This window comes from Grampus griseus (assembly GCF_964374135.1).
Source record: "Grampus griseus genome assembly, chromosome: 2".
Lineage (NCBI taxonomy): Eukaryota > Metazoa > Chordata > Mammalia > Artiodactyla > Delphinidae > Grampus > Grampus griseus.
In genome coordinates, this window is record NC_139018.1 from 158008935 (window position 1) to 158035585 (window position 26651).

The 26651-nt window shown below is 37.8% G+C and overlaps 1 protein-coding gene across 3 annotated transcripts in view; it reads left to right on the forward strand.

Moving 5' to 3' along the window:
* Positions 1-299: 299 nt before the first annotated feature.
* Positions 300-26651, forward strand: part of MASTL (microtubule associated serine/threonine kinase like) — a gene marked incomplete at its 3' end in the record, with an annotated part of 32423 nt that continues 6071 nt past the window's right edge. Inside the window, exons 1-9 of one of the 3 annotated variants that reach the window (XM_082649682.1) lie at positions 300-446; positions 3644-3781; positions 8832-8971; positions 9644-9732; positions 16043-16152; positions 16344-16494; positions 19577-19749; positions 21672-22817; positions 23889-24027. In XM_082649682.1, coding sequence (XP_082505808.1) covers positions 3662-3781; positions 8832-8971; positions 9644-9732; positions 16043-16152; positions 16344-16494; positions 19577-19749; positions 21672-22817; positions 23889-24027 — 2068 coding nt within the window. In that variant the 5' untranslated portion in view covers positions 300-446; positions 3644-3661. Of the gene's footprint in view, positions 447-3643; positions 3782-8831; positions 8972-9643; positions 9733-16042; positions 16153-16343; positions 16495-19576; positions 19750-21671; positions 22818-23885; positions 24028-26651 lie in introns of those variants that run through there. The other 2 variants (XM_082649680.1, XM_082649681.1) reach the window with 2 other exon arrangements.

The following is a 26651-nucleotide window of genomic DNA, read 5'->3' on the forward strand; positions in this document are numbered from 1 at the left end:
GGTCACCCTGGAAGAGTCTGTGGTTGGTTCAAGAATTTCCCAGCTGCCCCGCCTTCACGTTCATTGCCTTCTGCGTCGACACAGAGCAGGTGACAGGGGCGGGGCCGCACTGGATTGGGCGTGGCGTGCGCGGCGACGGGGTGACATCACGGCCGAAGAGCGGCGTGGGCGGAGCCTCGCTTTGAAACCAGTTGGCGGGAGTTGCGACTCCGGAAGGGCTCTTGGTCGCTGACAGAGACTTGCATCCGGGCTGGCCTGCTATGGAGACCACCGTCGGCGGCGAGATGGAGGGTGGAGGAGGCACGCCGACAGGGGAGTTCGTGAATAGGATCCCGGTGCCACGACCTCCCTCCATTGAAGAGTTCACCATAGTGAAGCCCATTAGCCGCGGCGCCTTCGGGAAGGTGTATCTGGGGCAGAAAGGCAACAGGTTGTACGCGGTGAAGGTAAGAGTCAAGGAATAAAGAAAGCGAAAGAGGCCGGCCCTTGCGTCCTCCTTCCCGCCCCCTGAACTGGGCAGGCCCCAGGGCCGCTGGAACGACTAGACGGGTGCCTGGCTCGCTGAAACCTCCGGAGCCCTGTGGGATAACTTCTCACTTGGGGTGACAGCGCGGGCAAGTCGGTGCCACCTCTGCCCCACCCTTCTCTTCGCACCGCGAACGCTTAGGAGACGCCAGAACTTCTGAATCATTTTTACTAATTTGGGCTTTACCAGGATTAGGGTTGAAACTTTAAATTTTAAACAGTTATTTCCATATTACATTTTAGTTCTATCAGTTTGACAGATTCATTTTTTTATTGAGATGTAATTGACATTTACTAGTTTCAGGTGTACAACATAATGATTCAGTATTTGTCTATGGCGAAGTGATCTCCACAATGTCTAGTTAACAACCATCATGACACAGCTACAAATTTTTTTTCTTGTGATGAGAACTTTTAAGATCTCTCTCAGCAGCTTTCAAATATACAATGTAGGATTAACTGTAGTCAGCATGCTGTGATGTAGATTAACTTCTGACCTATATGACAAAAAGATCTCATTAAACCCCACTTTTCTCTTCATTGTATAAATCTAGAATGTGCTTATATTTAAAGACGGAGCTGAAATATGTCCCAAATCACTCCTTTATCCTTGCAGTAGTATATATCATTCCAAAGCATTCAAGAGCTTTCAGTATATTTGAAGCTGTTCTGGCCACTCTTGATTCTTATCCACTCCCATAGTTTCAGATTACTCACATCTCAGCACTGAGTGATGGTGATAAAGGAAAGAATCCAGCAGTCTGATGCAGTTTCAACTTCCTGTCGGACATTGCTGTGTGACTATCTAGCAGGCACCTCGGAATTGTGCTTGCCTAACTTCGAACAATCCTCTCCACCTAACTGCCTCCTGTGTTCCTTCTCTCCATGTAATAATACCACCATCTCTGTCATTTCAAGCTAGAAACTTCACGCATTTTAACTTTTCTCTACTTCATCTGTATATTCTCTCTCTCAACTAGGCCTGTCAATTCTGTCTCATATTCATTCGTATTACCCCTTCCATTCCATTCCCAAGTCTGCCCAAGTACAGGACTTCATTTTTTCCATTTCTTTTTTCTTTCTTTCCCTTTCTTTCTTTCTCTTTCTAAAAGTACAATTCAGTTTTTAGTAAATTAAATATAGAATAACCATGACCACATTCCAATTTTAGAACATTCCCATCACCCTGAAAAGACCTCTCTTGCTCATCTGCAATGTCTCTCCCACTTAACACCCCTAGCCCTAGGTAATCATCAGTCTATTTTCTATCACTATAGGTTTGCCTTTTCTGGACATTGCCTATAAATGGAATCATGAAATATATGGTCTTTTGCATCTGGCTTTTTTCACTTGACATGATGTTTTTAAGGTTCATCAAGCCTTCATTACTATACCTAGTCTATTGGAACAGGCCCCTAACTGGAATCACTATTTTATTCCTTTGGCTGTGCCATGCAAGCTAAAGTCCAAACTCCTTAGAAAAGCAGTCATGCTCCAAGTTCTGGCTCTAAGTTTCCACTGTATCTTCTACATATTCTATGTTCTAGCCACTCCAGACAATTGGCTAGTCCTTGAATGCTGTGTATTGTCTTGCTTCCAAATTTATGTTTATTCTGTTTCCTCCTTAAGTGCCTTCCTTCCACCCTTCTCTGCTCTTCTCCACCTATGTTATTTATGTATTAAGGTTCATCTTAGCCCCCCTTCAAACCTCTCCTGACCTTTCAGACCCACCCTATTGAAATTAATTCTCTCTCGCTTCATATGTTCCCAAGATTTTTTGCGTTTCCTTCTATTATACTAACCAGTCACTATTAGCTGTTGAAATGAAAACACCAATACACTTTTTGATAAGTATTTGTGAATATCCGCTTTCTGTGTAGAGTCTGTGTACAGTGGTAACAAAACGAACATGCCCTCATAGAGCTTGTAATCTAGTGGAATGATAGGTGAGATCATGTTTCAGACTGGCTTTGTCAGTTTCCCTTGTTTTGTTAGGGAAAGGCTCTAAGGCTGGAATTTACAGCGTATTAATGATTTTATTACATGTTCTATTGAATCTTTGGAAGAAATATGCCTTTTTTTGACTTGTGATCTTCCTGAGAATTGATCTCAATGTTACTAACTATTCAGTTTAGTGCTCCAGTTTTTTTTTTTTAATTTATTTATTTTTGGCTGCGTTGGGTCTTCGTTGCTGTGCGCGGGCTTTTCTCTAGTTGCGGCGAGCGGGGGCTACTCTGTTGCGGTGCGCGGGCTTCTCACTGCGGTGGCTTCTCTTTGTTGCGGAGCACGGGCTCTGCGTGCATGGGCTTCTGTAGTTGTGGCTCACGGGCTCAGTAGTTGAGGCTTGCAGGCTCTGGCGCACAGGCTCAGTAGTTGTGGCGCACGGGCTTAGTTGCTCCGCGGCATGTGGGATCTTTCCGGACTGGGAATTGAACCTGTGTCCCCTGCATTGGCAGGCAGATTCTTATCCACTGTGCCACCAGGGAAGCCCTAGTGCTCCAATTTTAATGTAGATTATAGTTTTGCTTCCTTACCAGTTACCTTGAGATTTAAAAAGAGTAGTTAGTTATTTTCTATAACACAGCATCTGAGACTATTAAGTTTCAGTAAACTCTAACCGTTTTTAAGAAATTTTTTTCCCAGGCAAACAAACATACATTCTTTCTCTTTCTGTTTCTATTTCCATCCATCAAAGAACCAGAAACTTAAAAAGTGAATTAGCTACTATTTCTCTTGCCTACATTCCTGATTATCTGGGGACGTATTAGGAACATTACTATATTTTGGCTTAGTTGTAAGAAGAACAGAACAGAATTTTTTTCTACCAATAGGTAGGGTAGTCAGGGAGCATTTGCTTACATCTTTTTCCTTATCAAAAGGGATGTGATACTTTTGCCACTTGATACCAAGATAAGCAGTTCTTTGTTAAAGAAAGTTTTGTTTTGTTTTCACCATATTAGCTGTTTTTCTAGCAGAGTTTCCCACTGGCAATGTGAGGTCCAAACAACATCTGTGTTTTCTCTCTCTGATTGTTTTCATGATGGCAACTAGGAAACCTGAGAATACTTTGTCATAAAAAATAAAATGGATGTGTCTATTGTCATGTTACGTACTACAGGTTGTCAAAAAAGCAGACATGATCAACAAAAATATGACTCATCAAGTACAAGCTGAGAGGGATGCCCTGGCCCTAAGCAAAAGTCCTTTCATTGTGCATTTGTACTATTCACTGCAGTCAGCAAACAATGTCTACTTGGTGAGTAAATAACTTGACATTTTCTCTTCATTCAGGAATCACTGAACCCAGTGACTTAAGAATTACAGTCTCTGGGTTCAGAGTACCTGGGTTTGAATTCCAGATCTTGCACTTACAAGCTTTATGACCTTGGCCAAGTTACCTTACCTGTTCTGTTAGTTAGGGTTCTCAGGGAAAAAGAACAATAGAGTGTGTGTGTGTGTGTTTGTCTGTCTGCCTGTGTCTGTGTGTGTGTGTGTGTGTGTGTGTGTGTGTGTGTGTGTGTAGGGAGAGAGGGGGATTTATTTTAGGGAATTGCCCTACATGGTTATGGTGCAAGCAAGTCCAAAATCTGCAGGGTAGGCCAGCAAGCTGTAGACTCCAGGAAGAGTTGATGTTGCAGCTCAAGCTCAAAGGCAATGAAGAGGTAGAGTTCCTTCCTCTTTGGAGGAGAAAGAGATGACACCTCAATTATTTTCTCTTCAACTGATTGGATAAGGCCCTCCCACATGATGGAGGGTAATCAGCTTTTACTCAAAGTCTAATGGTTTAGATGTTAATCTTATCTAAAAAATACCTTCACAGCAACATTTAGATCAGTGTTTGACCAAATATCTGGGTACCATGGCTTAGCCAAGTTGACACATAAAATGAACTATCACACCTCAGTTTCCCATTTGCAAAATGGACATAATAATAGTACCTACCTCAGAGGTTGTTATGAAATTTCAATAGGTTGATATAAACTATGTAGAACAGTGTGTGGCACAGAGTGCTACAAATATTTGCTAAGTAAAGGATGCATAATAGAAATACTACATAAAGCTTGGGGTATGATAAGGAAAGATTTAGGGAAGTGGTGGATTTGGGGTGTATGGACTTAGAGAGTTGCTTGCTTTTCATTTAACATGGCAGCTTACACTGTTAATTCTAATGAGGAATTTGGGTGGGGGTAGGAAGAGGTGAGGATGGTAGGTGTTTTGACTTCAAGTTCTAGAGGTTCTTCTGACTTCAGAGACAGTGTGTGGATTAAATGTTTGGTAACTCCAATAGCTTCTGTTTAGTGTAAACAAACAGAATAATTGACTTTACATCTTTTAAGCCAATAGTTGGCAAACTGGCCCATGGACCAAAGAGCACGGGCTCTAGGCACGCGGGCTCAGTAGTTGTGGCGCACTGGGTTAGTTGCTCTGCGGCATGTGGTATCTTCCTGGACTAGGGATCGAACCCATCTCCCCTGCAATGGCAGGCGGATTCTTAACCACTGTGCCACCAGGGAAGTCCCTACTATAATATTTTTGAATTATTATTCCTGAAATCAGATAGATGGCCATATCTTGTCTACTAACTTCATCACTGGTTTAGATCCTTGATACTCAAAGTGTGTCCACAGACAAGCAGTATCAGCATTGTCTGAGAGCTTATTACAAATGCAGAATCTCAAGCTGCACTCCAAATCTGCTGAATCAGAATGAGATTTCGTTTGTTTGTTTGTTTTTTATTTTTTGGCCGTGCTGTGTGGCATGTGGGATCTTAGTTCCCCAACCAGGGATCGAACCCGCACCCCCTGCAATGGAAGTGTGAGTCTTAACCACTGGACTGCCAGGGAATTCCCCAGACTGTGCATTTTAACAAGATCCCCAGGCATGTTAAAGTTTGAGAAGCACTGGCTTAGACAAAAGATTTCCTAGAAATCAAAGCTACCTTTGAGACAAAAAAGATAAAGTATGACTAAACTTAGCCACAATAACGACAAATAATTGATTACTACTTTCCAGGTACTATGCTAGTACAAGGAACATAAAGATGGAAATGTTTATTACAGAAATGTTCAAACATATACAAAAATTGAAAGATTACTATAATGAACTCCCATATATCATCATCCAAGTCCACCAGTTGGCAACACTTCACCAAATTTGTTTAATCCATTCCAACTCCTCCACCAACCTTTCATGTAATGGTCTTGGCATCCTGTGATTCAATGCCTCGATTCTTTTTTTTTTTAAACATCTTTATTGGAGTATAATTGCTTTACAATGGTGTGTTAGTTTCTGCTTTATAACAAAGTGAATCAACTATTCATATATATATATATATATATATATATATATATATATGCGTCTCCCTCCCACCCTCCCTATCCCACCCCTCTAGGTGTTCACAAAGCACTGAGCTGATCTCCCTGTGCTATGTGGCTGCTTCTCATGAGCTATCTATTTTACATTTGTTAGTATATATGAGTCCATGCCACTCTCTCACTTCATCCCAGCTTACCTTAATGCCTGGATTCTTTATTAAGGTTTTCAAAATGATGATTTTAAAAAATTCTATTATTCCTTCAGCTTTTATTAGCTGGAATTCATCTATAAAGAACTTTCCCTTATTATCTATTTCATTGCTCTGAAATACAGCTTGTCTAAGGAAGGCAGAATAAATGCTTGATTCTTTCCCTTTCATCACCAGTTTTCAGACGTGCAACCTCTAAATAAGTGTGTTTTTTAAAGTATCTTTATGAATTCATGGAATGTTGTAGTGTTGATGTGTTTTAATCCATTGCAGTCATTTTTTTCTGTGTTTAAATTGTCCCATCTTTAGTGAGTGGGAGTCCCTTCAGTTCATCTCTTTGTCTTTTTATACTATCCTAGTATTCTGATAGCTTTCTTGCTTTCTGGCATGACAAGATAGTTAAGGCTCATTTTGCAAATGTCCTGAACTAGATCTAGGCAAGGAGGTCTAGCTCCTTTTTGGGAAATAGTGTCTAGAGGCTGTGATCTAGGAGGTAGTGATTAGAAAAGTTCATTGCCACTAGGTTGTCATTCCTTTTAGGCATTCTCAGTGGACAGACTAGGAAACACACATATTTATAGAAAAATATATCATGAGTTCATGCTGATATTTCCAGGTCAAACGAAAATTACAGAATTTTTACTTAACATTTTTGAAAAATATATAAAATATAAAAATATTTTGAAAAATATTTGTATTCTTTCACCCTGAAAATCTGGGTTCCTAACTTTATCTATATATCTATATCTATATATATACGCATATAGTATTTTCAACATAGCGGTACCAGTATTGTTTTCCTAACACTAAAACAACTGGATTCAATTTAGGATTTCCCTGCAATTCTTTTTGCCCTTATGATGTATGTACTATCAAGATTCTGTTCTCTGAAGTCACTTGAAATAATTCTGTGTGGTTATGAAACTTGAGACAGTGCAAAGTTCATTTATTCCCCTTTTGTATCAGAGATTTCTACTCGAGAAGGGAATCCATAAAAGTACTAGAAGAAAACTGATGTGATTATTTTAATAGAATGGTGCACATCTTACTAAGTGAAAAATAAAGCCTACTTTGACACAAAATACCATATACATGGTCAGGAAGAAAGGGTAAATACCCCAGTAGAAAAATAGGCAAAGAATACAAGTGATTCAGAGAAGAAATATGAAAGACTAAAAGCAGTGTAAAGATGCTAAATCTCCCTAAAAGTAAATAAACATTTAAACAAGTTCATTTTTTCTTCCTTAGATTGACAAAAAGTATTGATAATCATTTTTGATGAGGGTGTGAGAAAACAAGCATTCTCGTGAGCTCAAATACAGTTATCTGTTTGCTTATTTCCCTGCTACTAAATTATAATCGTTAAGTGCATCAGTTACATTTTATTCATGCTATATTCCCCATGCTAGCACAGTTTTTGTGCTTAGTAGTGTTTTAATGATTCATACTATCAACAAATATTAACTAACCTCTGTGTACCAGGGAAGTGATTGCCTTAAAGAGGAAAGAAATGACTTATATTATCAAGTCCTTAGTAGGCAATATTTTATAGCTTGAAACTATAGAAAATTTTGAGAATAATGACTAGTACATGTAGAAGGATTAATAGAGCTTTGCAGCCTCATAGCAGTAATGAATTCAGGCAAGAATCATGTATAGTCATATGATGCTAAAATCATTGCTTGAGAGTTTGTTGGGGAAAGAGGGTATTTACATAGTTTCAAAGTATCTTCCCCAGATTGCCTATTAATTACAAAGAGGGAGAAAATACTTCTTCAGTGAAGAAACCTGGAAGCCACCACCTTAACTAAGTCATCAAAGTTAACATTACTAGGAATGGAACACACTAATATTTAGCAGTCTCATCTGGTGGAAGTCACTAAGAAGTACTCAACATCCATTTTGTAGTATTCCTGCCCCAAATTCATAACCTGAATTGAATCATAAGGAAATAATCAGATGTCATGAAAGACCATCCCATGCCCCATCCAGCACCCTGCCAAAAAAAGGCAAAAAGTTATTCCAGATTAAAGGAGATGAAAGAGATATGACAACTAAATCTCATGCATGGTCCTGGCCTGGGCATGAGAGACGAGGAGAGAGGCCATCAGGAACAATATTGAGGTAATCAGAGAAATTTGAATACAGACTATACAACAGGTAATAGCATTATTTTAGAATTAAATTCCGTGCATTTTATTATGCTATAGTTACATAAGAATGACCTTGTTGGGAGATACATGATGACCTCTTCAATTTTATTCTTGAGTTAGCCAAAATTTTAAAGTTATAGATTAATACCAGTTGCTAATGTCGCCATATTTTTTTAAATTTAACTGCTTAATCTGAACAAAAATACATGCCTGTAAGGTATTTATGTTAATGATGTTAATAATTGTGTTATGTTTATTATGTAACATAATCATGTTAATGATTAGCATAAATATTCATTTTTATATTCATATATGTGGAGAGGAAGAAAGCAAATGTGGCAAAGTGCTAACGATGGGTGAATGTAGATGGAGAGAATATGAGAAGTCATCCTGCTCTTCTCACACCTTTTCTATATGTCTGAATTTTTGTTCAGACTGAACAGTTTAATTTAAATTTTAAAAAGTATATGGCAGTATGAGTAAACCTGGTATTGATGTGTACTTAGTGACACCAAGAAAATGTGTCTTATAGGACCATGCTAAAAATGCATAACCGTAATGCTCAAGTAAGATATTTTTAAAGTAGTCATATTGGTTTTATTTTGCAATATTTATATTCCTTTTGACAGGTAATGGAGTATCTCATAGGTGGAGATGTCAAGTCTCTCTTACACATATATGGTTATTTTGATGAAGAGATGGCTGTGAAATATATTTCTGAAGTGGCATTGGCTCTAGACTATCTTCATAGACATGGAATCATCCACAGGTAAAGACTGACTTTTCTCCAAACTATTACTTAAAGCACAAGTAATCAAATTATCTATTAAATATTTTAGTCTTAAATATTTGCGTAACCCCACATATCTGGGTTATCTAAAGTTTAGTAGTAACTTGTGTGAGTTTAGGAATTATATCAACTCTTCTTTCATCTCCCTGTGTGTTTTGAATATGTTGCTTTGTCTTCGGGTATCCCATTTTGTGGAAAATATTGAATCTTTTTTCCACTCCTTTGGCTGTACGTCATATAAAAGTGCTATATGTTATAATGCCAGCTGATTTACAGTGTTTTGCTCTTTGCAAAGAAAGGTTAAGTGGCTCTTTTCGATTAAGGCTTAATCTCACCCTCCTTGAAAGAGGTAAATATGATTTTGACCTGGCTTGAGGTTTATTTTACCTAATGAAGTTTATTTATTTTAATAGAATATGTAATGAATAATGCCAAAGATAATCTAGCATTAAATAGTTAACTTTCTTGTAGATTCAGATATACAAAATATAGTTTGCTTTTGAGAGTTGTTTTCTGAACTTTCAAAGCCACCAATGAGAGAAAATAAGTCGGGTTTGATTGTTCTGTAACTTTCTGTTTTTTTCGCTGGTAATTCTAAAATCAACGCTAGCTCTTTTTTAGTTATCTGCTATTTGTTTTTTATATGTGCAGGGATTTGAAACCAGACAATATGCTTATTTCTAATGAAGGTCACATTAAACTAACAGATTTTGGCCTTTCCAGAGTTACTTTGAATAGAGGTAAGAAACACAGCAAGTAAGTACCTTTTAAAAAATCCAACACATTTTAGACACTACATTTCATTAACTTATACTGTTTTCTTTGTTAGTTTATAATGAATAAAATTTGATGATTATTTTTTTCTGCAATAGGCTAAAAACGTATACTGGTATTTTCATTCAATTAAAAATGAAAATGGATTAACTAATCTTATATCCTCAAAGGTCCTTGAAGATCTTTGGATCTTCAAAGAGGAACTGACAGTTTCTGTTCTTCCAAATTTTTATCCCTACTGAAACTGGCGCTGACCAATTAAACATCAGTAAAATGACTAAAAAATAACTACAACATGATAGACAACTAATACCTAAAGAAATTATTCAAATATACATGACCACCACCTTGATAAACAAGGGGCAGAGAAAATAAACACAGAATTCACAAATACATATATATGGGAGTATGTTAATTTCACTACTCATAGCACTAGAAATGCTAATTTAAAAAAGTAATAAATGAATCATTTTACACTATTAAGCTAGCCAAAAGCAAAAACGGAGAGCTGAAGATCCAGTGTTAATGAGACTGCAGAAAGCACAGGAAGTTTTCCTAGGGACATTGCAAATAAGCATAGTTCTTTCCAAAGGAAATGGAGCAGTATGATTTAAGAAACAAAGGTTTTAATTCTTTTCGACCTAGTGACTTGTGTCTTAGAATTTATTCTAAGGAAATGGTTCAAAAGAATAATATATATGGGGCTTCCCTGGTGGCGCAGTGGTTGAGAGTCCGCCTGCCGATGCAGGGGACACGGGTTGGTGCCCCGGTCCGGGAGGATCCCACGTGCCGCGGAGCGGCTGGGCCTGTGAGCCATGGCCGCTGAGCCTGCGCGTCCGGAGCCTGTGCTCTACAATGGGAGAGGCCACAACGGTGAGAGGCCCGCGTACCGCAAAAAATAATAATAATAATAAAATAAAATTAAAATTAAAAAAACAAAAGAATAATATATATGAATAAAGTTGTTTGTAGCCGCATTGTTTCTAACAGGGAGAAACTAGAAACTACTTAAGTTTATTACAGAAACATGGAGAAATGACAGCTTCCTGACTTGGTAGCTTGTTGTATTATCTACTACAATGGCAGAGGATGGAAATAAATGAGCAGTAGAACCAAATATTGGGTTATAAATTATTAACCGTGGGATTATAAATATTTGAAAGTAAATAGAGAGCTACAATTCTTTATTTGCAAGTACAAATTTTGAAGCATTTTGAAGACCTAGAGATTTTTCATATGTTTGGTAAAATGTGACCTGAGTTGATGTGGACCATTTATAGTTTTTATTAATCCTACCTCACGTGACAACCCATACTTTTCATAGAAGTAATAATAAGTACAGATTGTAGACGAAATGCACTAGGGATGTTCCATACTATATAGTATATTAATCACTTATTTTTCTAAAATCTAAACATTTACTGTTGTGGCCTCTCCCGTTGCGGAGCAAGGCTCCGGACGCGCAGGCTCAGCGGCCATGGCTCACGGGCCCAGCCGCTCCATGGCATGTGGGATCTTCCCGGACCGGGGCACGAACCCGTGTCCCCTGCATCAGCAGGCGGACTCTCAACCACTGCACCACCAGGGAAGCCCTAAACATTTTTTAATAAGGCAAATCTAACTCCTCAGTTTCAGAAAAGATATTGGGAAAAATTACAAATGAGAAAAATTTTGTCTTTTTTCTTTTTTTTTTTTGTCTGCGCTGTGCGCCATGAAGGATTGTAGCTCCCCTACCAGGGATCAAACCCGTGCCCCCTGCATTGGGAGCTCAGAGTCTTAACCACTGGATCGCCAGGGAAATCCCAGAAAAATTTTGTATTAGGGTGATATTGCTGATGGATTTAAATTATTTTTATATTATAATATTAATACTTTTTATTTTTATTTTTTCATATCTATGGTTTAGCTTAAAGATGGCTCCCAAACATTGTGAATTTAGGTTAATATAAATAATTCTATGAAAAACATCTTGGAGCATACAGGTTTTTCTGATTTGGTTTCTTTCTTTTCCTTTTTTTTTTTGGATTGTGATTAAAAAAAACTCATAAGGTAAAATTTACCATCGTAACCATTTTTAAGTGTGTACTTTAGTAATATTGACTCTAGTCACATTGTTGTGCAACAGATCTCTACAACTTTTTCATCTTGTAAAACTGAAACTCAATACTCCATTTTCCCCTCCCTGCAGCCCTGGCAGCCACAGTTCTACTTTCTGTATGAGTTTGATTACTTTAGATACCTCATATAAGTTGAATCATACAGTATTTGTCCTTTTGTGACTGACGTATTTCACTTAGCATAGTGTCCTCAAGTTCATCCATATTGTAGCATGTAACAGGATTTCTTTCTTTCTTAAGGCCAAATTTTATATATATACACACACACACACACACACACACACACACACAGATATACATATGCGTGCCGTGTTTTCTTTATCCATTCACCTGTCGATAGGTATTTGGGTTGCTTCTACCTCTTCGCTATTGAGAATGATGCTGCAGTGAACATGAGTATGTAAATAAGTCTTGAACACCCTGCTTTCAATTCTTTTGGGTGTATACCCAGCAGTGGAATTGCTGGGTCATATAGATCAAATTCTATTTTTAATTTTTTTTTTTTTTTGCCATATGCAGGCCTCTCACTGTTGTGGCCTCTCCTGTTGTGGAGCGCAGGCTCCGGACACGCAGGCTCAGCGGCCATGGCTCACGGGCCCAGCCACTCCGTGGCATGTGGGATCTTCCCGGACCGGGGCACGAACCCATGTCCCCTGTATCGGCAGGTGGCCTCTCAACCACTGCGCCACCAGGGAAGCCCTATTTTTAATTTTTTGAGGAACCTCCACTGTGTTTTTCATAGTGGCTGCACAGTTTTACATTTTACAATTTACCAGCAATGCACAAGCGTTCCAATTTCTCCACATTCTTTCCAACACTTCTTATTTTCTGTTTTTTGATAGTGGTCATCCTAATGCATGTAAGGTAATATTTCATTGTAGTTTTGATTTGCATTTTTCTATTGATTACTAATGTTGAGCATCTTTTCATAAGCATGTTGGCCATTTGTATATCTTCTTTAGAGAAGTGTCTATCCAAGACTTTTGTTCACAATTTAATTAGATTACTTGGGGTTTTTTGTTATTGAGTTGCAGTTGTTTCTATATTCTGTATATGAACCCATTATCAGATAAATAATTTACAGATATTTTCTCCCAATCTGTAGGTGGTCTTTTCAGTCTGTTGATTGTTTCCTTTGATGTGCAGAAGTTTTGAAGTTTGATATAGTCCCATTTGTTATTTTTGCCTTTTTCCTGTGCTTTTAAAGTCATAACCAAGAAATCATTGCCATAATATTTTTTAACTTGTTTAATTTGTAAAATATTTTTAAAGAAGTTTATTTTCATTTTTATTGTTTCATCAAAATGAGGTATAAATGAAATTCATTAAGTTCAAACTTTCAGCCTACCTTTTAAAGTCTTATACCACATACAAAGCATTACACTTCTCTTACTACTTTGGATAGCTAAAGAAAATAGTACAATATTACGTGTGAGTGCTGAATGTTCTATTTTACAGTGTTACACATTGAAACCTGATAGAAATCTGCATCATTTTCTATCTTGCCCTATACTTACATAGTTAGCTCACATGAGGGGCCCACAATTTATATTAATTACTTAAATAGATTCTGTTTTTGAAATTTATTTTATATTCTTAATATTTTGATTCCTTCCTTAGCGTTTTTTACAACCTCCTTTTCTTTCTTTTTTTTTATAATAAATTTATTTATTTATTTATTTATTTATTTTTGGCTGCGTTGGATCTTCATTGCTCCGTGCAGGCTTTCTCTAGTTGCAGGGAGCAAGGGATACTCTTTGTTGCAATGCGCAGGCTTCTCATGTGGTGGCTTCTCGTTGCAGAACACGGGCTCTAGGTGCTCAGACTTCAGTAGTTGTGGCACACGAGCTCAGTAGTTGTGGTTTGCAGGCTCTAGAGCACAGGCTCAGTAGTTGTGGTGCACGGGCTTAATTGCTCTGTGGCATATGGGATCTTCCCAAACCAGGGCTCGAGCCCATGTCCCCTGCATTGGCAAGTGGATTCTTTTTTTTTTTTTTTTTTTTAACATCTTTATTGGAGTATAATTGTTTTACAATGTTGTGTTAGTTTCTGCTGTATAACAAAGTGAATCAGCTATATGTATACATATATCCCCATATCCCCTCCCTCTTGAGTCTCCCTTCCACCCTCCCTATCCAACCCCTCTAGGTGGTCACAAAGCACTGAGCTGCTCTCCCTGTGCTATGCAGCTGCTTCCCACTAGCTATCTATTTTACATTTGGTAGTGTATATATACCTATGCTACTCTCTCACTTTGTCCCAGCTTACCCCTCCCCCTCTGCATGTCCTCAAGCCCATTCTCTATGTCTGCATCTTTATTCCTGTCCTGCCCCTAGGTTCATCAGAACCATTTTTTTCTTTTTTTTTTTAGATTCCATATATATGTGTTAGCATATGGTATTTGTTTTTCTCTTTCTGACCTACTGCACTCTGTATGACAGACTCTAGACCCATCTACCTCACTACAAATAACTCAATTTCCTTTCTTTTTATGGCTGAGTAATATTCCATTGTATATATGTGCCACATCTTCTTTATCCATTCATCTTTTGATGGACACTTAGGTTGCTTCCATGTCCTGGCTATTGTAAATAGTGCTGCAGTGAACATTGTGGTACATGACTCTTTTTGAATTATGGTTTTCTCAGGGTATATGCCCAGTAGTGGGATTGCTGGGTCATATGGTAGTTCTATTTTTAGTTTTTTAAGGAACCTCCATACTGTTCTCCATAGTGGCTGTATCAATTCACATTCCCACCAGCAGTGCAAGAGGGTTCCCTTTTCTCCACACCCTCTCCAGCATTTATTGTTTGTAGATATTTTGATGATGGCCATTCTGACCAGTGTGAGGTGATCCCTCATTGTAGTTTTGATTTGCATTTCTCTAATGATTAGTGATGTTGAGCATCTTTTCATGTGTTTGTAGGCAATCTGTCTCTCTTCTTTGGAGAAATGTCTATTTAGGTCCTCTGCCCATTTTTGGATTGAGTTGTTTGTTTTTTTGATATTGAGCTGCATGAGCTGCTTGTATATTTTGGAGAGTAATCCTTTGTCAGTTGCTTCGTTTGCAAATATTTTCTCTCATTCTGAGGGTTGTCTTTTCGTCTTTTTTATGGTTTCCTTTGCTGTGCAAAAGCTTTTAAGTTTTATTAGGTCCCATTTGTTTATTTTTGTCTTTATTTGCATTTCTGTAGGAGGTGGGTCAAAAAGGATCTTGCTGTGATTTATGTCATAGAGTGTTCTGCCTATGTTTTCCTCTAAGAGTTTTAGAGTGTCTGGCCTTACATTTAGTTCTTTAGTCCATTTTGAGTTTATTTTTGTGTATGGTGTTAGGGAGTGTTCTAATTTCATTCTTTTACATGTAGCTGTCCAGTTTTCCCAGTACCACTTATTGAAGAGGCTGTCTTTTCTCCATTGTTTGGTCTTGCCTCCTTTATCAAAGATAAGGCGACCATATGTGTGTGGGTTTATCTCTGAGCTTTCTATCCTGTACCATTGATCTATATTTCTGTTTTTGTGCCAGTACCATACTGTCTTGATTGCTGTAGCTTTGTAGTATAGTCTGAATTCAGGGAGCCTGATTCCTCCAGTTCCATTTTTCTTTCTCAAGATTGCTTTGGTTATTCAGGGTCTTTTGTTTTTCCATACAAATTGTGAAATTTTTTGTTCCAGTTCTGTGAAAAATGGGTGGGCAGATTCTTAACCACTGTGCCACAAGGAAAGTCCCTTCAACCTCCTTTCTAATACTTTATTACCAAGAATTATTTTTTTGCCAGTTAGATATCACTCTTGTTAATTGATTAATTTATTTTTACCTTTTGACCCCCTTCATCCATTTCTCCCACCCCCTACCCCCACTTCTGGCAACCACCAATCAGTTCTCTGTATCCCTGAGCTTGGTTTTTTGTTTTGTTTTGTTTTTTATATTCTGTATATAGAGGGAACGTATGGTGTTTGTATTTCTCTGTCTGCTTAGTCATACATATTTACTGTATGACGTGATGGCTTTCCTAGCTCTATTTGTCTTGCACAAGCCAACTCTATAGATAATGTTAATAATGTGGAAAGTGAGGCAAAGTTCAGAGCAAATAGGTATTGACTTAGTCAATGACAGTTGAAGTTTTTGAAGAATATCATATACTTTTCTTTCCATACATAGATATCAATATGATGGATATTCTTACAACACCATCTATGGCCAAACCTAGGCAAGATTATTATTCAAGAACCCCCGGACAAGTATTATCTCTCATCAGCTCTTTGGGATTTGTAAGTACTTGATAAGAAAAAACTCATATAATATGCCCTTTCATGATTGCCATTTAAATGAATTAAAATATCAAGCATGTTGAATTACTTCAACATTTTATCTACTTAGGTGTATAACAGTCAATGCATTTAGGTGGTGTTTTTGTGAAGGTAAATCATAGCATTTGTTTTTCTCTTTCTCTTTTTAATAGCACACACCAGTTGCAGAAAAAAGTCAAGACTCTGCAAATATTCTTTCAACCCATGTATCTGAAACATCACAGCTTTCTCAAGGACTAACTTGTCCTATGTCTATAGATCAAAAGGACATTACTCCTTATTCTAGCAAACTACTAAAATCATGTGAGTATAAAAGAAAAGGTAGTTTATTCTATTAAATGTGTCTTTTGAGGAACAAAGTATTTTGGAATATTCAAATATTCAGACGCTCTGTGGCATTTCTCTATTTTATCATGTAAATGCCATTTCTGACAGGGGTTGTTGCAGATCTTTAAATCAACAGAATAAAATGTCAAGTTAATTCTTCAATTAGCTATAACATTGTAATGATCATTGGGTGAATATTACTATACTGAGTCTATGGAAGTCTTATATGGAGAAGATGTAGTACTTGTACTATTCTGTTCCTTTATAAAATTATTTCCAAAAGATTCTGAAATAAAATAGTTGAAGTAAAGATATGGTTTTTAATTATTACACAATAAAAGACAAAAGTCAAGTAGTAAAGGAGGCAAGTGGGACATTTGTATAGCACTTAACCTTACCCTCTATAACTTATCAACAGTGGACAGTTTAGTTGTCTGCATGCATGTTCATCATCTTGGGAATGTGAATAATGATGCTTTGAAGGGTAATTAGTGTTGTTTTTTCCATAGATTTTACCTTGTTTATAATTTGGTCCTCAAATCTGTACATATCTTGGATGAATGGGTAGATAGATAGAAAGAATTGCCTCCTTTTTACAAATGAGAATATTAAAAACTTTCAGTTACATACTTGTAAGTGGGTCAATTAATTCCTGACTGCAAATATAGTTTTCTGTCCACTGACCCTTTCCTCTTGTTTCTTCAAACACTTCTGTGAACATCAAAATAACTGAAATATATATATAACTTTGATAAACAGAAAACTGTTAGGGAGTTCCCTGGTGGTCCTGGTTAGGACTTGGCACTTTCACTGCTGTGGCCCGGGCTCAATCCCTGGTCAGGGAATTAAGATCCTGCAAGCCGTGTGGTGTGGCTGGGAAAAAAAAAACAAACAGAAAACTGTTAAAATATAGGATATGCAGATGTGATTTATAGCCTTGTTCTTAAGGGAAATGATTGCATCTCCCTCAGCCATTTTTTAATCTGATCAGAATGTGGTAGGCACTGTGCTGGTCACATGAGTGAATATGAAGATGAATACGAGAGGTCCTTGCCTCCGGAGAACCTGTAATTTTGTGGTGATTGTAGGTATAAAGGGATAATAATAACAGTCCTATAAAATAAATGCCATAGGAAGAATACTGTGATCCAACACAAAAAGTGATCATTGCTAACTGGAAAAACCAAGAATGGTTCTAAATAAAGATATAGGAACAACCAAGCAGGACCTAAAAATAGAAATAGGATCTTAATAGCTCCAAGTATATTGGAAAAGGGCATTTCAGATAGAGGCATGAGCAAAGGCATGGACACATGGAAGTATCTTCTATCTTTAGACAACAGGACAACATGTGAGAATGGGAAGCACGTGCAAAGAAAAAGGAAGTTTAGCAGGTAGATGGGGAAGGTACATGGGGAAGGATCAGTGTTGTTACAGAGAGCCTGGAATGTAAGCTGTAGAAAAAGGGAAGCCACCAAAAGTTTCAAAGCAGGGAATGGTCTGATCGTATCGGTGATCCAGAAGGAGCTCAGTAGCAAATATACAGTGTGCAGACGCATTAGATCAGATACAAGTTCCCATGTTGCTGGGGAAAAGCAGCTGAGCAGTTTACTCAGCTGTCAAGGTCAGTGTCCAGTGAGTCTCAGGAATCCCATTGAGAGGATTTATGTGCCAAAGAGAAAGTTGTTTTAGACGGACTTTCAAATCTCCTTCCAGTTTCAAAATTCTAAGGTTTATTAGATCAAAAAAACTATAGTAAACTAAGAATTTACTTGGGATTAAAGTCATGTTCACCCTTTTCAGGAAAGAGAAAACAAGATATACATATCAAATCTTTATATGCATGTATTGTGATCTTTAGTAAAAGCATGATTATCTATTGTGTCTCATTTTAAGTTCAGGAGCAACAATTTTTATTTTTTTATTTTTTTAAATTTATTATTTTTTTTGGCTGCATCAGGTCTTCATTGCTGCGCGCAGTCTTTCTCTAGTTGCGGCGAGTGGGGGCTACTCTTCGTTGTGGTGCGCGGGCTTCTCATTGCGGTGGCTTCTCTTGCTGCAGAGCACAGGCTCTAGGCGTGTGGGCTTCAGTAGTTGCGGCACGTGGGCTCAGTAGTTGTGGTGCACAGGCTTAGTTGCTCTGCGGCATGTGGGATCTTCCCAGACCAGGGCTCGAACCCGTGTCCCCTGCATTGGCAGGCAGATTCTTAACCACTGTGCCACCAGGGAAGTCCCAGAGCAACAATTTTTAGCATCATTATTTGTATATAAGATACAGGAACCTGTATCATTTCGATGGTGCTGCTTTCTTGCACTGGCTCACTCCTAGACAAATCACTATTATTTGTTTTACCCAGTAGTGTAAAAAAGTCTCTATGGATGTATATAATTCCACACTTGTAAGCATGTAAACCTCAACATTAAAATAAAGCCACAGTTTTAATTAAATACAAATTGAATCGAGTAAACGTAGTCCCATTCCAGCCTCCTAGCACACCTGGATATAGCACATCAATAATGGTCCTTCTGGGCTTCCCTGGTGGCGCAGTGGTTGAGAGTCCGCCTGCTGATGCAGGAGACATGGGTTCGTGCCCCGGTCCGGGAAGATCCCACATGCCGCGGAGCGGCTGGGCCCGTGAGCCATGGCCGCTGAGCCTGAGCGTCCAGAGCCTGTGCTCTACAACGGGAGAGGCCACAGCAGGGAGAGGCCTGCGTACTGCAAAAAAAAAAAAAATAAAAAAATAATGGTCCTTCATCAAGAAAAGTTTCAAGTTGGATAATGGTTATTCAAAATGGATTTCCTCCTAATTATGTTCGCTCCCTTGTCCTGATTTCTACTTTATGAATATTGAGAGTTTTGCTTTGTTTTTTAACTTTCAGAACAGTACTTGTATGCCAAAACCACCCAAAGCCATCATTATGGGTGAAATAATGTTTACATGGAAATAGTTCTGATATGAAATACTTAATACTTTTTCTAATTATCTGTAAAGATTCGGGATCAGCGGGAAAGTAGGAAAGATGTGACATAAACTTCAATGTTTTCTCTTCCCCACAGGTCTTGAAACCGTTGCCTCCCACCCTGGGATGCCTGTGAAGTGTCTAACTTCCCATCTCCTCCAGTCTAGGAAAAGGCTGGCGACATCCAGCACCAGCAGTCAATCCCACACCTTCATGTCCAGTGTGGAATCCGAGTGCCACAGCAGTCCCAGATGGGAAAAGGATTGCCAGGTCAGAGTGACATTCACCTTACCCAAAACCAACTATGTGTGTCAAATTAATGATAGAAACGCTATGTACCATTTCATACAAATTCTGTAAGGAAATGAAATGGTTACATGAATGGCAATCAAGGTATTCTTCATTTTTCCTATATATTCTGTCAAATTCTCTTGAAATATTTCTCATTCAAATGTGAAATTAGTTTTGCTCAGTATATGAGATTCCAGTTTTTTTTATTTTTGCAGTATATTAATAGTAAATGTTTGGCTTCTAGGCATCTGGATGGACTTCTTTTTTTTAATTCCCTACCCTGACACAGACCTTAGATTGTTGAGTTTTTTTAACCTGTCTTATTTTAAACTTATACTACCTCCTTCTTTACTGTTTTCTGCCAGTTTCTCATTTAATGGAATGGTAACTCTTTTGGATCAGAAATAACTTTTAGACCACAAAGGTAATGTAGGTGTGTCTTTGAAAGTATCTATTCTAAGGAGATTGCTTACCAAATGAATAAATTTGCTGCAAGTTATCTTACTTAATTTATATATTCTGTTTTGGGCTTTTTTAAGCTATTAAAGCTGAGGGGAACTAAAATACAATAAAGTTTCCTTTATAGAATGCTGACAAAATAATGTTAGCTTAGAATAATGTTAATACACAAAGAGTAAACCTTCCATTTGATAAAATAAATTGGACTGTATTTGCTCCTTATTCTCAGTAGCATGATTTTCTTCATTATTGTTGGATATGTGTATTTTAGGAGTAAGGTCACATTATTTTTTAGTTAAGGCAGGGTTTCTCAATCTTTTTTCCTTCTCTCATTGATTGCCCTCTAGGTAATAAATGCTTCAGGAAAAGCCAGATTTCCATTCTATTATTTTACCTCTTTTCTCTTCAAGAAAGCATGTTATATAATATTTCAAAGTATACATAGCTTAACCTTCTTCCTCCCTCGGCTGCATCCCTAAGGAATGCAATGATTGGGTTACAGTAGAGCCTCTCAAGTTAGGTCAGAGGAGTGACAATGGACCACAGGGGACCGCTGATAAACTTGCTGATCCCCAAATGCATCATTTTCTGTGCTTCCAGAGCAGTGAGTTGTACTTTAGGAATTGTCTTTTTGTTCATGACTAACTGCTCCTTACTATTACTAAGTAAGTTAATAAAGTTCGATTTTTCACATATCAAAAATATGCACTATTAGGGTTTATTGAAGATTCACTCTAACTGAGTAATCTTGTAAAAATCCTGATTACCATATGCCAGTTTGCAAGATTATGTCCAAAATTCTGATCACACAAGGGCACCTGCAGAATTGGAACTCAAACAGTCTTCAGGAAAAGCACTTTGTTATCAACGCATCATCAGTTTATATTGTTGACAATGGATATTAACTCCTGTTATTTTGGGTTTTTAATTACAAATTGCCGTTAGTTTAGCTTCATCTTGTCAGCTTGGTTTTATTATACTTGTATGAAGTGATACGTGTTTACATTAACTATATTTTTAGACTGTAATTTTCCATTAACTGTATTTCATGCCCTGTGATTGAAGTACAAAACAGTCATCCCTTTTGCACAGCAGATATATACATAATGTAGCCTTACCCTCAGTTTTGCTTGAATATATTCCTATTAATTTGTCCTATTTAAATAACATGTAATACACCATCAAATACATATTATAGAATAGTTGGTTTAAATTTTATACCAGTGTTTCACTCAAAATAATGTATATAAATGTATACTATAATTGTTTACATTGCTTTCTAATTCTCCATTATCATTGTTCTGTTTTTCCACAGGAATGTGGAAAGAGCTACCCATCGTAGCTTATGGGGTCAGTTATCCCACTTAAGTGGGCAGAGGTTTAAAAGGTTAAAGATTCTCAGCTTTACATAATTTTTTTAACCGTTTTTTCCTCCCTCTTAGGAAAGTGACAACACAGTGGGCTCTACAATGATGAGTTGGAATACAGTCGAAAAGCCTTTAGGTACAAAATCTACAAATGCCATGGAGACCAAAAGTTTCAATAAAAGGGATCGTGAGTTAGCCGTTTCTCCCATTCATAACAGCAGTGCCGATCCTGCCACTGGAAACTCGTGTGGAAACCTTGCTGAAAAATGTTCTTCTGGGGAAGTTTCTTGGGAAGCAAGAGAACTGGATGTAAATAATATTCATCTGGCTGCTGACACAAGCCAGTCTGGTTACCATCAGTCACATCAATGTGCTGTGGATTCCAGTGGGGTGACTGAAGAACACCTTGGGAAAAGAAGTTGTAAAAGAAGTTTTGAGTTAGTTGACTCCAGTCCTTGTCAGGAAATTATACAGAATAAAAAAAATTGTATCGAGTATAAGAGTAGTAATGAAATGAGAGATGGTTATGTCAATCAAAGGACAGGCTTAACAGCTGAAGTCCAGGACCTTAAGCTGTCGGTATACAGAGATCAGCAAAATGACGGTGCTAATAAGGAGAACGTGGGCAATTCTTTCATTGATAAGCAACAAACCCCAGAAAAATCACCTGTCCCAATGATAGCAAAAAACCTTATGTGTGAACTGGATGACGACTGTGACAAGAATAGTAAGAAAGACTACTTAAGTTCTAGTTTCCTGTGTTCCGATGATGATAGAACTCCTAAAAGTATTTGCATGGACTCTGATTCATCTTTTCCTGGAATTTCCATCATGGAAAGTCCATTAGGAAGGCAGTCCTTAGATCCAGATAAAAGCATCAAAGAATCCTCTTTGGAAGAATCAAATATTGAAGACCTACTTTCTGCATCCCCCAGCTGCCAAGAAAGCACCTTGCCGAGAGGTGATGAGAGTCCTGCCGTCCAGGACAGCAACCGAAAAATGTTAGCTCCTTCTTTGGAGGCGTTGAAAACATTAACCTCTAAAAGAAATGCTGTGGCTTTTCGGAGTTTTAACAGTCATATTAATGCATCCGATAGCTCAGAACCATCCAAAATGAGCATTACTTCTTTAGATATGATGGATATTTCATGTGCCTGTAGTGGTTCATATCCCATGGCTATAACCCCTACTCAAAAAGAAAGATCCTACGTGCCATATCAGGTATGTGATCACTTGCTAATGTTCTGTCCTTTAGATTTTAGAAAAATAAACTATTAAGGCCAGACACTTGCCTGTCAGCTAGACTATATAATATTAATCATATAGTTTTGTTTTGCTTGTTGGGAATCTATGGCTCCTTGGAGGTTTTAGTACAGAAAGGTAAAGCAGGTAGCAGTGTTTATCATTCTTAACTGCAATGCCTCCTTCATTTGTACTGTTCTGTATACTTTCACATATTTACATATCACATTTACATATTTACAATCACATATTTTCACTTGATCACGGCAACTCTGAGATGCAAAATTAAAGTCCATCTACCTTACTGCCTTTTAAGGACATATTTAGATGATCTCTTTCCTTTACAGAAGAAAGTTGAAAAATAGATATTTCAAATCTTTTTTTTTTCCTAAACCTTTATCTTTTTAAACCCAAAGTTTCATTTTTTCCTTCCTTCAGAGAGACATCATAATACAGAAAATGTAAACCTCGACTGTAGGGTTACAAGACTTGAGTTTTCTATTTAGAACTTACTGAGTGACTTAGAAGTCCTTATCTTCAGAGCCTCTGTCTGCCGTTTGTCTGTAAAATATAATGACACCTGTCCTGCTGGTCCCACAGAGTCCTTGTGAGACAAGAAAATACCTTAAAACCATAAATGTCAGTTAGCGCGAGAGGTTATTTATGTGTAGTTCTGTTGTATGCATTGTCCTAGTAATTCACTCATTTGTCAGCCACAGCCTCCCTCTGTGACTGCTCTCAAGCTTGTATTGATCCATCCTATCAAGAATTTTTTCCTGTGGATTTTTTTCATTGTTTCTTGCATTTCCAGCTCTTACTGAAATAATTGGTGTTATCTAAGCTATTGAATTTCATTATTATAATTGGGGCTTTTTACAATAGGACTTTTCATAATTATAATTAGTTACAAGGTCATTTTCAAAACTGATCAAGTATTTGAGTGTATCCTTTATGTCCAGCAGCCTAGCTTTTCTTTTGTTCTAGCATTTCTGTTCACTGTAAAAGGAATTAAGATATTTATTGTGTCTTAAACTCTTTTGAAATTAGCAGACCCCAGATCAGGTCAAGTCAGGAACTCCATACCGAACTCCAAAGAGTGTGAGAAGAGGGGCGGCCCCCGTGGATGGTGGGCGAATTCTGGGAACTCCAGACTACCTCGCACCAGAGCTGCTGTTAGGCAGGGCCCACGGTAAGGCATGCACATCTTGCGTTTTTGAAGTATCACTATGTTTTCTTCTGAGATAAATTGTTTTAAATTTCTTTAGTACTTAGATTGCATAAGGTAAAAGAAAATGAACTCGTGCAATGCTCTTTTCTCACATATATGGCCCTTTATTATAGGAAAGAAGACATGCAGCCATTTGTTCTTGGCCTGCTGGTTTAGTCTCAATGATCCAGAGAAGTCCCGCCTTCCACCCCCTCTACTGTCTTTGTTCTAAATGTCTCCCCAGGTCTATTTTAGTTTGGGTTCAGGAATAGACAGTTGGGCCTACACTAAGATCCCGCATGCCACGAGGCCAAAAAAAAATCTGTCTCTAATCCTGACTTTCTCTAGGCAGCAGACACGTGGCCAAAGTGCCTATTCTGTATTCTACTGTCATTCAGTTGCTATGTATCAGAGCTCGACTTGTCCTCTAGCTTGCTCTTCCTCTGTTCCATCTCTCTGTTCACCATCTTCATGGTGACACAAACATTGTCCCTACCTTCAGGCATTTAAATCCGATGAATTACATCTCTGCAGTGTGTCTCCTCACTTTTTCATCTCTGCCACTATTCCATGTAAGAACCTCATCTTTCCCTTTCCTTCATTTAATAACTTTCTCTTTGATCTCCTCAACTTCATTCTCTTTTTTGCTATCACTGCCACCAGACTTTCCCTTTTAAAGCATAATAGAGTTCATGCTACTCTTCTCCTTGAAACAGAGGAGGTGTTTGGCTTGGTGGCTCCTTCCTACCTGCAAAAAGAAAGCCAGATCACTGATTCGAGGCTCTGAGCTCTCATGCTAGACTCGTCTCTCAGTTAGTCTCTTTATAGGCCTTATCCTCCCATTTTACTTAGACACATTTATTTTCACATTTTCCTTATTTTGCACAACTGTTTTGCCTTAGTAGGGTTTTTTCTTTTTTTGGCCGCGCCGTGTGACATGTGGGGTCTTGGTTCCCCGACCAGGGATTGAACCCATGCCCTCTGCAGTCGAAGCGCAGGGTCCTAACCACTGGACCGCCAAGGAAGTCCTGTTTTGTTTTGTTTTCCCTTAGTTTAGAAAAGCCAGTCCCCAGTCACCTCCCTGTCAAATTTCTTCTCATCCGCTCATCAGTTCAAATGTCACCTCTTCCATAAAGCATCCCTTGATCAGTTATGGAGAACTAATTATTCACTGCTGTATCTAGAGTCTGAGTTCTCCTTGTGCATAGCCCTCCAGGAGAGCTCCTTGGCAGCCCTCACTCACCCTTGTCAATAATCTCTACAATGTTGAAAGCAGACACGTTTAATATTCCCCTCTCTTTATCCGCCAAAGCATCTAAGTTCCTCTGGGCACTTAACTAGTTTTGGTACTTTGTCCTTTTTGCTAAGTCACAGATTTGCCAGCTCATTTCCTATATTATAATTTTACATTTTCTCCAACTTAGGATACAATATGAAAGTAAACCTCAAATGTAAAGATTTACTTGATAAGATCTTGCCACTCTTTTAGTGGGACATGTAGTTAGTTATCTTAGCTAGCTAGTGAAATATTCTAAAATTTTTATTTTCTATAAAAGTAATTTGATACATAGAGTTTAAAATAAATAATAGACAGCAATTTATAATTTTAAAAAACAATTCCCTGCTCTCTAACCTCTTCCCTGGAATCCCAGGCCCCAGAAACACTCACTTGGGCTCTTTAGTTTTCTAATTCCAAACATCCTACTGAGACCTCTGATGCCCTCCATGTCTTCCCCTCAGCCAAGGGGACTTAGGGACCCTGGCCTGAGTTTCCACAGCTTCTTGTGCATATGTTTGTTTCAGCTCTCTTAAAATTGTGTTAAAATTACCTGTATTGTCTCTCCCAGAGTAGGGTGTTTTCTCCTTGGGGAAAGCTGTCCTCCTCATCTTTGTATCTCTTATATCTGGCACAATACCTGGCTTCTAATTCAATGAATGATGTGAGAATGAACTCATAACTTTAAGACAATGTACCTAACTCCTATTTTCTTACATGCAGGATCTCTGACTTTGAGTGAATAAATTTCTCCATACAGGAACATGGCAAAGCACATTTAACTGAACAAAGTCTAACTAGATCACATTGCATATAAAATTTTTTTTCATTTCAGCTCATTTATGAACTGTCTTCTGTCTTCTGAGCAGGAAGACATCCAGAGAAATTGCTCTTCTCTGTGAAAACAAATGTAGGCATGTGGCATTTTTTTATAACTTTTAAAGGTAGCAGAGAGTGTGGATATAGCTTTTTCTATTGCAACTGAAGAAATAGGCTTGATAAAAATATTAATATTAGTGGCTACAAAAGGGCTTGAATTTTCTAAATCATTCAATTCTATTATTATTAGAAAATAGAAAGGAATTAACAGTATCAATTTACAAATTAAAGAAGCGGGTTTTAAATTAGAAAGCCAGTAGTATAAAACAACTTTATTCTATATCTCTGGCTAATGATATATATTATAATTGATTTATTTTATAATTGATAATATGATTTATCACAATACATGATCTTATTAGACTTTGACTCAATTATATGGGTATGTATGACATATCCATGGAGAAATCATGTATGTTTTGACATGACATAAGTACATTTTTGGCTGAGC